The sequence below is a fragment of the Oryctolagus cuniculus genome, chromosome 1 (assembly GCF_051225735.1).
Source record: "Oryctolagus cuniculus isolate XC-2025 breed Fujian yellow rabbit chromosome 1, ASM5122573v1, whole genome shotgun sequence".
Lineage (NCBI taxonomy): Eukaryota > Metazoa > Chordata > Mammalia > Lagomorpha > Leporidae > Oryctolagus > Oryctolagus cuniculus.
The window spans coordinates 144,338,325-144,353,198 of NC_142867.1; the positions used below are offsets into that span (position 1 = coordinate 144,338,325).

The following is a 14,874-nucleotide window of genomic DNA, read 5'->3' on the forward strand; positions in this document are numbered from 1 at the left end:
TTCTTCCAGATCTCCCACGAGGGTGCAGGGGCCCAAGGCCTTGGCCATCTTCTACTACTGTCCCAAGCCATGTATAGGTGACAATCCGGAATAGAAGTGGAGCAGCTCGGGACTCAAACCAGCGCCCATATGGGATGCTGGCACTTCAGGCCGGGGCGTTAACCCGCTGTGCCACAGTGCCGGCCCCCCAAGGTAGCTTCTTAATGAGGATAATGGACTTTCGTTTTTAAATTGTTGCTTTTTCCCTGATGTCTGTTCTTTCCTAGTTATCTATGAAAGCTGGAGTTGTCTTCATCTTTGGTTAAGTTTTCTGTTTAGATGTTTTCCTATTATTATTGTGTATTCTCCAGAGTGAGGCGGCGGCGAGATCAGGAAGATACCCTGAACCAAAGATACCCCGAAAACAAAGAGAAAAGAAGCAAAGAGGACAAAGAAATTCAGAACAAATACACAGAGCGAGAGGTGTCAGCAAAAGAGGATAAGAGCATGCCATGTACGCCTCAGAAAGCCAAGCCGCTGCGGCCGTCTGCCGAGCTGGCGCGGGAGAAGCTTCTCAGGCCGCCGCTGGAGAAGTGGAAGAGGCAGGATGACAGAGACCTCAGAGAGAAGCGCTGTTTCATTTGTGGAAGAGAAGGGCACATCAAAAAGGAGTGCCCACAGTTCAAAGGCTCTCCAGGTATGAACGCCTGTCCCACCTTGCTGCTGGCGCTGTCATCTGCGAGGAGATCTCCTTTTTAGAGTTCTTAACTGCCAGTAGTTACATTTATTTCTTTAACCAATATATTCAGTCAAAAAAGAGCTTGATTTTAAGAAAGTACACTCTACTGCCCTTTCATTGTGATCCTCTGTATATCTTAAAACTTATTCCTGGGTTCATTTAGAATCTTAGAAAAATCATCTTGGTGGGTTCTTTAAGATTATCGATAAAATCACCTTCTCGTTGTCCCCCGGACATGCACAATGTAGCCTCAGTGCCCAGCAAACAGGCTCCACTTCAGTAACTTCTCCACTCAGAGTGTGCCATTGCCCGGCCAGTGGAGGAGGCGGTGGACCCAGCCTTCTCAGGACGTTCCACTGTGTGTGCTCTTGAGCCACCAGTGATCTTGTTGAAATACACACAGCACATGCGTAGCAGAGGGACTAGAAGGGCATGTGCTGGTGCTCTCTGCCGGGGGGATGGTAGAGGATTCTATCTTTAGAGGTTATCATTTTTGTAATTTTCTACAGGTGAGCATGACTGCTCTTAGGGTGAAGTTAGTAGTTTAAAGAGTCGTTTGCAGAACTTGCCCCCTTCCGGTTGTATATAAATTGGCCATTTCGACTAAATGGGTGAAGTGTCCCTTGTAGGCCCTTTCTAGCAGATTCTGAAGAGTAAGGGTACCGTGTATGTGTATTAATGAGCAAGCAGCTTGTGCACTCTGACACTGCTGCTCAGAGCAGACCTCTAAGCATAGTGAAGGAACCCAAGGAAATCATGGATTCCTGAGCAGCTGCCCTCTATCACGATGTGTGTGGACAGCATTAGGAGAGTCGGCACTGCTTTCCAGTGCCTCCAGGGCTCCTGTGTCCCAGCCCGGAACACCAGGGTCTCTTCCACTTTGTGTCATCATTTGCAGCAATATAATGACCTTTTTTTTTTTTTTTTTTTTTTAACATGAGTGATACTTAGGTTGCCCCATAATCTTATAAAGGAACTTCATATGGAATGAAATATATTTAAAATATGTCCTCTGTTATTTGTAACAAAGAGCTTAGCCAGCAGTAGTCTCAGCCCATGTGTAAGGAATTCAGAACTTGGCCCTGAAATAGGATGTCACACTGGAATAAAATGAGTTTCTTTTATGATTATAAGAGGAAAAAGGTTCACAGTACCCCTTCAGTTGTGGTGTGAATATTCCATGTTCACCTGTAAGGAAACGAAATAGCATAGAGAAGGTTTCATAGAGATTTACCAAACTTACATTGGTAGGCTGCCCTTTGTGATTTGCTTACTGATAGTGTGAAGTAGCCACTCCTATGGGGACGTGGTGAGCAGAGTGCGGAAGCTCCCTACCTCTGATGGCCTTCTGCCTTCTCGCCAGTCCCAGAATCCGACAGCAGTTCAAACCGTGATGCTGGCGGCCTGTGGGCGCAGCCCCAAATCCAAGAGCACCTGTCCTGGTGGCAGGGAGATTGTCAAACCTAAGGAGCAACGGAACAGCACTCGTGTAGAAACTGCATTCTTCCGAAGGCACTACGAGGGGACAATAAAACATTCCTGTGAAGAGCGGAATCAGAAGAGAAATTTATTTTGGTGTCAAAAAATGTCAAAAATTGTTTCATAATACATATTTCCCATGAACTTTTTGAATTTTTTTTGTTTTTGTTTTATTTTTGTTTGTTTTTGTTTGACAGGCAGAGTGGACAGTGAGAGAGAGACAGAGAGAAAGGTCTTCCTTTTGCCGTTGGTTCACCCTCCAATGGCCGCCGTGTCCGGCGCATTGCAGCCGGTGCACCACGCTGATCCGAAGGCAGGAGCCAGGTGTTTCTCCTGGTCTCCCATGGGGTGCAGGGCCCAAGCACTTGGGCCATCCTCCACTGCACTCCCTGGCCACAGCAGAGAGCTGGCCTGGAAGAGGGGCAACCGGGACAGAATCTGGCGCCCCAACCAGGACTAGAACCCGGTGTGCCGGTGCCGCAAGGCGGAGGATTAGCCTAGTGAGCCGCGGCACTGGCCTTGTTTGTTTGTTTTGACAGGCAGAGTTAGTGAGAGAGAGAGAGAGAAAGGTCTTCCTTCCGCTGGTTCACCCCCAAATGGCCGCTATGGCCAGCGTGCTGCTCCGATCCGAAGCTAGGAGCCAGGTGCTTCCTCCTGGTCTCCCATGCGGGTGCAGGGCCCAAGCACTTGGGCCATCCTCTGCTGCACTCCCGGACCACAGCAGAGAGCTGGCCTGGAAGAGAAGCAACCGGGACAGAATGCGGCGCCCTGACCAGGACTAGAACCTGGGATGCCGGCGCCACAGGCGTAGGATTAGCTTAGTGAGCTATGGTGCTGGCTACCCCTCATTTTTACACATTATAGAAAGTCATCACATTACAGAATAAGAAGGGAGGAATAGGGATAGGGTATGACTAGTTTCTCGTGGTAGCGATGAAAAATTTCAACTTCTTCCCATCTAAAAATTGTTGTTCCCTCTTGTTTCTTCAAATATATTATTTTGTTCTCACAATAGACTTAGTGATGCTTTCTGTCGTGATTATCAGCAGGAATTCTTTCTACGAAAGTTTGAAACCAGGGCTACTACTTTTGATTTAAATAGGAACAAAAAGTGCTGCCTTCTCTCTTTAGGTCTGTCTAAGTCAGATTGTGTGTTTGGAGCCCCCTTTTCACCTAGCCCTTCGAGGTTACCTGGTACCTTTGTTCAGGTAAAGGAGAGGGGAGCTTCTCTGTCCCCTCTTTACTGCGGAAGCCCTTCCTGAGTGTGGGTAGCTCTGTGCCGGCCCTCCTTCCTTCCCACTCACCCCACTGCTGCCTCTCTCTGAGCCACTCACACCAGCGGGGTGCTAAGGCTTGCTGGGCACGAGGTGGCAGGGCCTTGTCAGAGTGTTTCTGCACGTGTGTTTCGCTTGTTAGTTAACTTGTGCCCTTCTGCCACCAGATGCCTAATTTCAGCTCTTTTTGGATATGGCTTCAGTTTTAAGGCTGTTTCAGATGCTGTTCCTTTCAATTTTGTAAACCAGTCTATTTCATTTTTTAGGCAGTGCTTTTACATGAAGACAAAAAGAAACAAAAAACAGCAATAGTTTTGAGTCCCCAGTCAGGTATGTGGGCTTTTAGAAACAAGTTTGTCTTATTTTATTGACTGCATACTTTACCACATGGCTTTTGAAACAACTCCTTGGAATGAGTGATTTTTAACGCAGATTGGACATCAGAATCCGTAGGGGGAGCTCTTAGAAACAGTTGCCTTGACCCCACCTTCGTGTTCCAGATCTGATCTTCAGGGATTAAATGTGAGCCTGTGTGTTTTCTAAATGTTCCAAGTGCTCTTCCACCACTCCTTAGTGGGGACCATAGTCTTCAAGTACCTGTTCTCCCACACTTGGTGTTTCTGCTTTGAAATTGCCACCATCTTGCAGCAGCGTATTCTCCTGGGAGCTGTTTGCCAGGCACCATGGTAAGGAGAGAAAGTGACTGCTAGTCTGAACTCCACCCTTTCCCTCTCATTCGGCTTCATTTGCCCCTCAACAGACATTATGAATCCACACCTGCACATTCAACACTGAAGAGGAGCGGTGTGGAATCAAAGATCCTTCTCTTGTTTACTCTGCATCCTTGTCAGAAGACAGGGATGAGAGAGAATGGCAGTGAGATCGCAGGCGGCCGTGCTCGCTTCGGCAGCACATATACTAAAATTGGAACGAGATCGCAGGTGGCAGCAAGCTAAGAAGACATGTTTTTTTTCAATCTAACATTTATTTATTTGGTGTTTTTGCAACTAGAAATTACGATCACTATACACCTTAAGAAGAAATTTTAAAGCAGGAAAAGACAAAGATGCACAAAGTGTGGCCCCTCGGAATAGTAACAGGCAGAGCATCAGATAGGTGGACAGGGCAGGTCCGTGTGGGGCTGAATACAGTCTTGGCCCCCAGCATTGGGGAGGCAGCATGGCAGGGGTGTAGTTGGCTGGGGGCGAGTGCTAGGAGGTACGGGTAGAGGGTGAATTGATTATAAGGCACCTTCAGCAACGATTGGGCCTGCAGGTTCTCTGAGTGACATGGGAAGCCATGTCACTTTGGTTTTGAGCCAAAGAATGCTACTGAGATCTGTGTTACGAGGTTCCTGTGGCTGCTGGGCGGAGGCAGGGGTGGAACCTAGAGATGCACGAGGGGCTGCTTAGACCTGGGTGGAAACGGTGGGGATGAGAGGATGGGCAGGTTCTGGATGCTCTGAAGGGGGCACCAGCAGGCTCGTGGATGGATTAGATGGGAATGGATGAGAGAAAACAGAGGTGACGCTGAGGTGTGTGGCCCGGGGCGGCTAGGTGGCACAGCAGGTTAAGCCACCACTTGAGACACCCATATCAGAGTGCCTAGGTTTGAGTCCCGCCTCTGCTTCCCAGTTAAGCGCACTCTGGAAGGTAGCAAATGATGGCTCAAGTTTTTGGGTCACTGCCACCCACAGAGAAGATGCAGATTGGGTTCCTGGCTCCTGGCTTTGGCCGGGCCCAGCCTTGGCTATTGTAGGCATTTGGGGAGTGAATCAGTGGGTGGATGATATTCTGCACCCCGCCCCCCCATCTTTCAAATAAATAAACTTTCCTATAAAGAAAAACAACTGTTTCTGTCCTGAGCATTGGAAAAATGGAGGTTAAATTTCCTGTGCTGGGAAACAGAAATCTTGGGGGAGAAATAGAGTTCATTTTAGACACATAAGTTCAAGATAGTGTTAAGAGAACTGGGTGGAAATGTCAGGTGACATTTGAGTATGTGATGGTACTTTGATAAGTTTGTGGGAAAATGGAATAAAACACTATATTGATGTAAAAGATGTTTAAATCCATGCATACAAGAGGGCTTCAAAATTTCATGGGAAATAACATGTTATGGGGAAAAAAACTGCATGGATTTAAAAATTTTTGCACCGAAATAAAGTCTGCCAATTCCGTCTCTACAGACTCTTTGAAGTACCCCTATAGAACTTGATGTTTGGAGAGAGGTCCATGCTGGAGACAGAAATGTACCTCTCCTCAGGGTGCAGACAGCATGTGAAGCCCTGTGCCTGAGTGAGGCCACCTAGCAAGTGAATGCATGAGCCAGAGAGAAAAGCGTGCAGAGTGGGGGAAGTAAGCAAAGGAGACAGAGAACGTGGTCCATGAAGGAAGGGAAGGAGTAGGAATTAATTAGGTCCTCGAGTCCTGAAGGCGAACATGCTTGACCATCTGTGAATTGCAGCTCAGAGGTGTGTAGAGGTGTAGACTGAGAATTAAACACTGGATCTGGCAACGTGGATGGGATTGATGACTTGGAGAAGTGCCATTTCTTTGGACTGGAGGGGAGGAACCTGATTGCAGTAAGGTCAGGAAGTAGTAACTGTGGGCTGCTTAACCTTGGAATGGGTGCAGAGGCCAGACCCCTCTTCCCCAGGCCCCGTGCCTGAGGAACAAAGCTGAAATGGTGGAGCAACCACGAGGCTGTGTTTGTTTCTTTCTAGTGGTTCAAGTGTACTTTTGGGACCTTAAAGGCTAGGAAGAAACTTGAGGTGGAATATTAAAAACAAAGTGACTTTTACCATACTGTGAGCTTCTTCAGCAATTTTTAGTATGAAGGAATGAGACTATAAATCATGATCTAGGGGCTGGTGCTGTGGCTCACTTGGTTAATCCTCCGCCTGCAGTGCCTGTATCCCACATGGACGCCGGGTTCTAGTCCCGGCTGTCCCTCTTCCAGTCCAGCTCTCTGCTGTGGCCCAGGAAGGCAGTGGAGGATGGCCCAAGTGCTTGGGCCCCTGCATCTGTATGGGAGAGCTGGGAGGAAGCACCTGGCTCCTGGCTTCAGATCGGCGCAGCGCCAGCCACAGCAGCCATTTGAGGGGTGAACCAATGGAAGGAAGATCTTTCTCTTTCTCTCTGTCTAACTCAATTTGTCAAATTAAAAAATAAAATAAAATAAAATAAACCATGATCTAAGCCCTGGCATGCAGGCAACCTTAGTAACTTTGTGTAATCACTCTTTCTCTTTGTTCAACAAAAGTAGAGTTAAAGAAGGGAAGTTTTTAAAAATGATTATTTGGTTTATGATAGCTATTGAGCTTTCAAATTTTAGAACTTTGTTGGTATGATCTTATGTTTATATTTTTGTATAATGTAAAAATACACATATACTTCAGTCCCCCTTTTTTGAGGTTCCAGTTGCCTGTGGTCAACCAGGATCTGAAAATACGGTAAATATCCTTTGAAATAGGGAGATAACTTACTTAGGCATTTGAGTGTCTGTCCAATACTCTCTGTTATCTCAAGTATATAAACTCTGAATAGAATTAGGCATTTATTTTTGGATATGCAAAATTTCTAGTTTTTCTTTTTTAAATGATTGGGGGAAACACTTGAAGTGGCATCAGATGTCTTTATAAATAAGGCTTTTTTTTTTTTTTTAATTTATTTATTTATTTGAGCGGCAGAGAAAGAGATGTCTTCCATCCACTGGTTCACTCTCCAGATGGCTGCAACAGCTGGAACTGCACCGATCCGAAGCCAGGAGCCAGGAACTTCTGGGTCTCCCATGTGGGTGCAGGGGCCCAAGGACTTGGACCATCTTCTACTGCTTTCTCAGGTCATAGCAGGGAGCTGGATTGGAAGTGGAGCAGTCGGAACTTGAACCAGTGCCCATACTGGATGCCGGCACTGCAGGCGGAGGCTTTACCCACTGTACAGCAGTGCTGGTCCCTGTAAGCAAAATTTAAAAGAAATGGGAGAGAGGGGCCGGTGCTGTGGCATAGCAGATAAAGCCGCTGCCTGCAGTGCCAGCATCCCACATAGGCAACAATTCAAGTCCCGGCTGCTCTACTTCTGATCCAGCTCTCTGCTATGGCCTAGGATGGCAGTGGAGGATGGCCCAAGTCCTTGGGCTCCTGCTCCTGGCTTCGGTTCGACGCAGCTCTGGCTGTTGAGGCGATCTAGGGAGTGAACCAGCGGATGAGGACCTTGCTTTTTCTTCTCTGCACCTCTGCCTCTCTGTAACTTTGCCTTTCAAATAAGTAAATCTTAAAAAAAAAAAAAAAAAAGAAAAGGAATGAGAGTTGAATGCATGAGATCCAAAAAAAGAAATCTCAAAAGAATTGCCACCCTTAGACCCAAAAGTACAGTGATATCCACGAAAGATAGGCTGGCAGGAGGCTGTGAGAAATTAAGAGTGCAGCTGTTCCCTGGAGAGGTTTGATTTGTCTCAGTGGGACACATGGACTGAAAAATGAGATTTCTGTTGGGAACCACGCCCACGAACCTCCCACCTCCAATCTGAGAATGGAGCCTACTATGAGGCGTGTTGACTGATCTCAGGAGCAGCGGGAGCAGTGGGCAAGACTGCTGGGCCAGCCTCGCAGCAGGCTGACTGGGAGCGACCGCAGCAGATGGCAGTGTGGGAAACAGGCCCCACCACAGTTAGTGGCATTTCTTTCCCATGAGGGTTACATATGGTAAACAAGGCAAAAGGAGGTTATGCTGATAAGCTTCAGCTCTGAGCAGCTATTTCCAAAACACTTTCCTCAGGACAAATACGGACCTGTGCTCGGTCAGGGCGTTCATTTTCCAGGGACAAGGCAGCATGGTGGTAAGGAATTTGCTATGCGGTCAGATTACCTGGCTGCATGCTTTCTAGCTCTGTGATGTTGAAAGTCCTCCCTGGTTTCCGTTAGCTTCAGTTTCCTTATCTGTCAAAAGGGGATGATAACACCTGACTGATAGGGATGAGCGCTCCCCATGGAAGCACTTGGAACAGCACCAGCATAGAGGGGAGAAACGCGGTTGTGGCCTCTTCCATCTGCAGCCACCAGCTTTGTGCCTGCTACCAGGGATTTTACTACTGTTTGATAAAAATGTTAACAAGTGTGGGGAAACACAGGCAGTAGACACGTTCTTAGAAATGGGATTTCACATTGACAGTAAGTTAGGATTTCTGTAATTCTTTTATTGTTATCTACATAGTTTCTATTTATGAATCTTTTGAGCAACTAAAAAAAAATCTTTAAATATACTACAGAAACAAACGTACTACACTAAGAATGCTACTCCCTGTCGGGAACAGAGGAAGTGGGCAGAGGTGTAGCACAGCTGTTCAGATGCCACTTGGGACATCTTCATCCCGTGTCAGGTGGGATGCCTGCATCCTGTATTGGAATGCCTGGGTTTGAGTTCTGGTTCCTCAACTTCTTATCCGGCTTCCAGCTCACGCACTCTTGGGAGGCAGCAGTGACGACTTGGCTCCCTGCCACCCACATGGGAGACCCAGTTTTAGTTCCTGCCCCTGGCTTTGGCCTGTCCCAGCCCTAGCTGTAGTGGGCATTTGGGGAGTGAATCAGTGGATGGAATCATTTCTTTGACTTTCTCTCTCTGTCTTTCAAATAAAATAAATTAAAAAGAAAACATTTATAGATTAAAATCTGTGCTTTCTAATAAACTCTTCAAGTAAGTACATGACAGCTATTACAACTGTCAGATTTATCCATGATAAACTGATTGAAACGTGTGTTGTTAGGAATGTGAAATAAGAATGTGTTTCATCTGTAAGTAGTAGTAATTCCCATAGTACTAAGTCTGGCTGTGACTCAGCAGAAGTTTGTCGGTTTGGCTAGCCCCTGTTCTCACACAGTCGCAGCATTGACCTACGGCAAGTGATTAGCTTCTCTAAGCAGCAGATGTCTCATCTGTGAAGTTAGGGATACCATCCTCTGTGTCGTGGGTTCCTGAGAAGCTTGAAGTACCCATCCATAGTAAGCATCAGCCACGGTCTCTCTCTTCCACGTGCAGTCGTCACCCAAACAGGAGTCATTGATAGCGAATTCTGTGAATTTCCCTACGCCTCACTGTTACTTCCCTGGCTCTCCTACACACAGCTAATGCTGTGCCTGGATATTCAGTAATGCTCCTGCTTAGAGGGGCACTTATTTTGAAGGGGAAGGGAAGGGCCAGGAACCTGAGTTCTAGAATCAGACACTGAAATCCAGCCAAGTGTGACCTCCCTATAGTTATTCAGCCTCTCTGTGTAAATTGGGACTAACAACTCAACAGAGCCGTTGTCAGCGTTACCGTTTAGACGAAGCGCCTTACACATCACACTGCCCAGCAGTTAGCCCTGCCCCTCGTTCCTGTGGTTTAAGTCTCCAGCCTTGCTGGGATTCATCTCTGCCAACATACAGGACTGACACACAGTAGCCATGTTGAACAAAAAGCGAGTGTGTGAAGATGAAGTAGTCATGAGCTGATTTTATTTTTAATTGTGCTTTATATATATAACAATTTATTCAGGATGAGAATCTCAGGAAACTTTTCCTCTGTTCCTTATTACTCCTCCTTTTCTTGCAAAGAAAATTAATTTACCTATCTTCTCATTCTGTTTGAATCCCAAAGGTTGAAATCTTAAAAATTGGAGATACTGCAAGAGATTTGCAGGTGTCTTCTCTCATGATGATGTGTACTAATACAACCATTATCCTTGACTAGAGTTTTAAACCTGTTGATAACAATTTAAAAAAAAAGAATTCCTAGTCTTTATAATAGTAAAGTTAAAATAATAGGAAGATTCCTTTAAGTAGTATGGGGAGATTATCATTATCATTGAATATGGATCATTTTTTTTTTAAATGTTTATGTATTTGAGAGGGGGAAGGAGAGAGAGATTTCTTTCCACAGGTTCACTTCCCAAGTGCCTGCAAGGGCCAGTGGGGCCTGGCTGAGGGTGAAGCTGGGAGCCACTAATGCATTCCAGTTCTCACCACATTGGTGACAGAGCCCGAAATACATGGGCCATCACCACTGCCACCCAGGATATGCAGTGACAAGAAGCAGGAAATGGAACCCAGGCACTCCAGAGAGAGACCCAGGATATTTTTACACTAGGGTCAACACCCATTCTTTGTGATACACTTCTTAATATTCCAACATAGGAATATGTCATTTATTTAATCATTTCTCATTAATGAACTGGCTGATTTCAAATATTTGCAGTATTGTGTGTCTTCAAAACTTTTGCTTTATATATTCCCCCAAAATATGGAAAGCTCATGTATCCCCTTCTAGATTTTTTTTAAGTTGACCCCTAAATCTTTCATCATAACTACAAATGTGCCATTTTTGGGTAAATGTTGACATTTTAAATTAAAACTTTTAAATCATCCTTAAATCTGTCATACATATTAATATTTCCTTTCCAGATACACTGTTACTCATTTACAGTCCTTCTTCAATAGACAGGAATTTTACATTACTTTTTCATTCCTCTTTGAATCACTTAAGTTTTACTTCCTCTATAGGATTTTCTCAAAAGATGATACATTTTTATTATATATGTTTTCAATATTTTATTGAATGAACTATCATTTTTATATGCAAAAAGCATCTATGAGAATGGAATTTTTAGCCTTTTCTTAAAAGGAGTATTTATTTGAAAGGTAGTTAGAGAGCGTGAGCATGTACCTCATCCTCTGGTTCAGTCCCCAAATGGTCACAGCAGCCTAGACTAGGCCAGGCCAAAGCCAGAAGCTAGGAACTCCATCCGGGTCTCCCACATGGGTCCTTGGGTCATCCCCACCACTTTCTCAGATGCATTAGCAGGGAGCTGGATTGGAAGTAGAGCAGCCAGGACTGAAACTAGCACTCTTACAGGATGCTGGTGTCAAAGGCAGCAGCTTAACCTGCTTCATCAAACTCTAGACCCTGACTTTTTTAATTAAGTCTCAGAGCCTATACAAAAATTCTGTGTTGAATTTCCACAATTATTGAAATATATAATTGATCAAAACAAATGTTACAAAGTTTCATTCAAGATTACTGTTAATGTTTACTTATGAAAATGACTCTTACTTAATGAGACAGTAGGGATTTTTTTTCTTCCAAGCATTCATATATATATATATATATATATATGGATCAGTATGACTTACTGTGTTAGTGAAACAGCATTCCTTACTTCTGTTCCTAACCTGTTGTTTCAGTATTTGGTATGTGTTGACCCCAGTAGTCTTTATGATAGCAAATTGAAAATAATAGGAGATGCGTTGTTATAACAGTGCCACTGAATTATTTTATCCCAATAACATGACCAAAAATCACTTAGTTATATGTCATCAAGAATTATTTTTAAAAATCATCAGCTGGGGCTGGCACTGTGGCATGGTGGGTTCAAGTCCTGCCTGCTCCACTTCACTCTATCTTTCTGCTAATGTGCCTGGGAAAACAGCGGTAAAATGGCCTAAGCACTTGGGCCCCTGCCAGCCATGTGGGAAGTCAGGATGGAGTTCCTGGCTCCTGGCTTTGGCCTGAAGCAGACCAGCCATTTGGGGAATTGCTGCCATTCGGGGATTGACCTTGCAGGGGGAAGATCTCTCTCTCTCCTTCCCTTTCTGTTGCTCTGCCTTTCAAATAAATAAATATTTTTTAAATGAGAGAGAAAAATTAAAATAAATACTATATATATTCTAGTATTAACTACTGTTTAGGTTTTGGAGGAAAATCTTCCTATCTATATTTATTGAGTACTTTCTATGTACCAGGTACTGTTACAGTTGAGTTACTTTACATGTATTAATTCCACTGACTTTCACACTAAATCCAAACAGTCTTCATTTTCCAGATACAGAAATATATATGGTAGGCTTTTTCCATTTGTGGTGTTTTTTCTTTTTTTTTTTTTTTTCTTTTTTTTTTTTTGACAGGCAGAGTTAGAGACAGAGAGAAAGGTCTTCCTTTTTCCATTGGTTCATCCCCAAAATGGTTGCTACAGCTGGCGCGCTGCGCCGATCCAAAGCCAGGAGCCAGGTGCTTCCTCCTGGTCTCCCATGGGGTGTAGGGCCCAGGGACCTGGGCCATCCTCCACTGCCCTCCCAGGCCACAGCAGAGAACTGGACTGGAAGAGGAGCAACCAGGACAATCCGGCGCCCCAGCCAGGACTAGAACCCAGGGTGCCGGCGCTGCAGGCGGAGGATTAGTCTAGTGAGCTGCGGTGCCAGCCATAATTTTTAATTTTTTAAAAAGATTTATTTATTTGAAAATCAGAGCCACAGAAAGAGAGAGAAAGGTCTTCCATCCACTGGTTCACTCCCTAGATGGCCACAACGGCCTGGACTGGGCCAGGCGGAAGCCTGGAGCCAGGAGCTCCCTTAGGATCTCCCATGTGGGTGGCAGGGGCCCAGGCAGTTGGGCCATCTTCTACTGCTTTTCCCAGGCCACAGCAGGGAGCTGGATCAGAAGTGAAACAGGCAGGACTCAAAACGGTGCCCATGTGGGATGCTGGCATTGCAGGCGTAGCTTGTACAACACCAGCCCTAATTTTTAGTCTTTTTTTTTTTTTTTTTTTTTGACATGCAGAGTTAGACAGAGAGAGACGGACAGAGAGAAAGGTCTTCCTTCCGCTGGTTCACCCCCCAAAAGGCCGCTATGGCTGGCGCACTGTACCGATCTGAAGCCAGGAGCCAGGTGCTTCCTCCTGGTCTCCCATGCAGATGCAGGGCCCAAGGACCTGGGCCATCCTCCACTGCCTTCCCGGACCACAGCAGAGAGCTGGACTGGAAGAGGAGCAACCGGGACAGAACTGGTGTCCCAGCCAGGACTAGAACCTGGGGTGCCAGCGCCGCAGGCAGAGGATTAGCCTAGTGAGCCACGGCACCGGCCAATTTTTAGTCTTTATGAAAATGCTATTCATATAGTTTTATAAGCTTACTTTTTCCATATAAACTGTCCTATGCATAACTTAGTATTCTATTGTATACATGGTTCTTAATTATATTCAGTCATATCACAAGTTTTGGCTATTTAAGTTGTTTGCATTCTTAAATTATTATAATGTTTCCTTGGAGATTTATTTAGCAAAATTCCCACTCACCTTTTTGTCTTCCACGACCTTCTTTCTTGCTAATATTTTGGTAATCAAAAATTGGCATGTTGTAATTTTCATTTTTTGATGACACACTGTTACCACATATTTTTTTCTTTACACAATTGTTCCCAAGTTTCCGTGGGCGTGAGGGCGTGTTGGTTCCGGAGCCCCTCCCCCAGGATACCAAAACTCAGGCATACACAGCCTCCCATGTTCCTTAAATCATCTCTAGATTAACAGGTAATTCCGTGTAACTGCTGTATAAACAGTTGCTACACTGTACTGTACAGTGAATAATCACAAGGGGATGTCTGTACATACTCAGACAGATGCAGTTTTTTTCCCCTCGAGTGTTTCCCTCCCTAAGTTGGTTGAATCCACAGATAGAGAATCCATGGACACAGAGGGCTAACTGTACTACATTTCCTCTTTTTTTTAAATTTTGATTTATTTTGATTTTAGTTGAAAGGCAGAAACAGAGATCTTCCATCTACTGGTTCACTCCAGGAGCCAGGAGCTTCATCTCGTTCTCCCACAGGGGTACAGAGGCCCAAGCACCTGGGCCACCTTCCACTGCTTTCTCAGGCTCAGGGACCTGGGTGGGAGCAGCCAGGACTCTACTGGCACCCATATGGGATGCTGGTATCCCAGGCAGTGGCTTAACCTGCTGTGCCACAACGTGGCCCCACATTTCCTTCTTTACCTGGTTATCTACTGTCCTTTCGGTGTGGTGGTACGCTTGGAAAACTCTCCCTACCTGATAATTATGTGGAGACTCACTGCTTCTTACACTTTGGCTATTTTAGACTTAGATTTAATTCTGTAACTCATTTGGAAATGCATGAAGAATGGTATGGTGTGAGGAGAGTAACTTTCTCCCCCCCCCCCCCAAATTACTTGGTTGACATAATACCAGTTACTGAATAATCCGTACTTCCCAGCTGGTTTGAAATACAACCTTTGTAAAATCCCGGCGCTTTGTTTATACTCAGGGATTTCTCAGCTCTCTTCTGTTGCATTGATCTGCTTATTCAGACTGCAGAACGATATTTATTAATGGTTCTGTAGTTTCTTTTTATTTAGTCATCCTTGTCCCCTACCCTTAAATGTAATGTCTTCCTTTCGTGTAAGTGTTGTCATCCTCTGCTTTCTACCTGCAGAGTCATTTCAGGCCAGAGAGTGCTTTGTTGCCTGTTCTGTTTTGGAATGCCAAAACAGAAAAAAAGCTGTGATGGAACTGGGGACCTCGGAGACGCCACTGCAGGGTCGTCTGCATTTGGAATTGTAACCACACCTGCGTTCAGC

General features: G+C 45.2%; 1 protein-coding gene across 11 annotated transcripts in view; it reads left to right on the forward strand.

Annotated features, from left to right (window-relative positions):
• Positions 1–14,874, forward strand: part of TUT7 (terminal uridylyl transferase 7) — a 70,755-nt gene that overhangs the window by 54,734 nt on the left and 1,147 nt on the right. For 8 of the 11 annotated variants that reach the window (XM_089335923.1, XM_089335925.1, XM_089335936.1 and 5 more), the window contains 3 exons: positions 351–676; positions 3,329–3,405; positions 3,738–3,801. In XM_089335923.1, coding sequence (XP_089192049.1) covers positions 351–676; positions 3,329–3,405; positions 3,738–3,801 — 467 coding nt within the window. The remainder of the gene's footprint in view (positions 1–350; positions 677–3,328; positions 3,406–3,737; positions 3,802–14,874) is intronic. The other 3 variants (XM_089335927.1, XM_089335929.1, XM_089335933.1) reach the window with 2 other exon arrangements.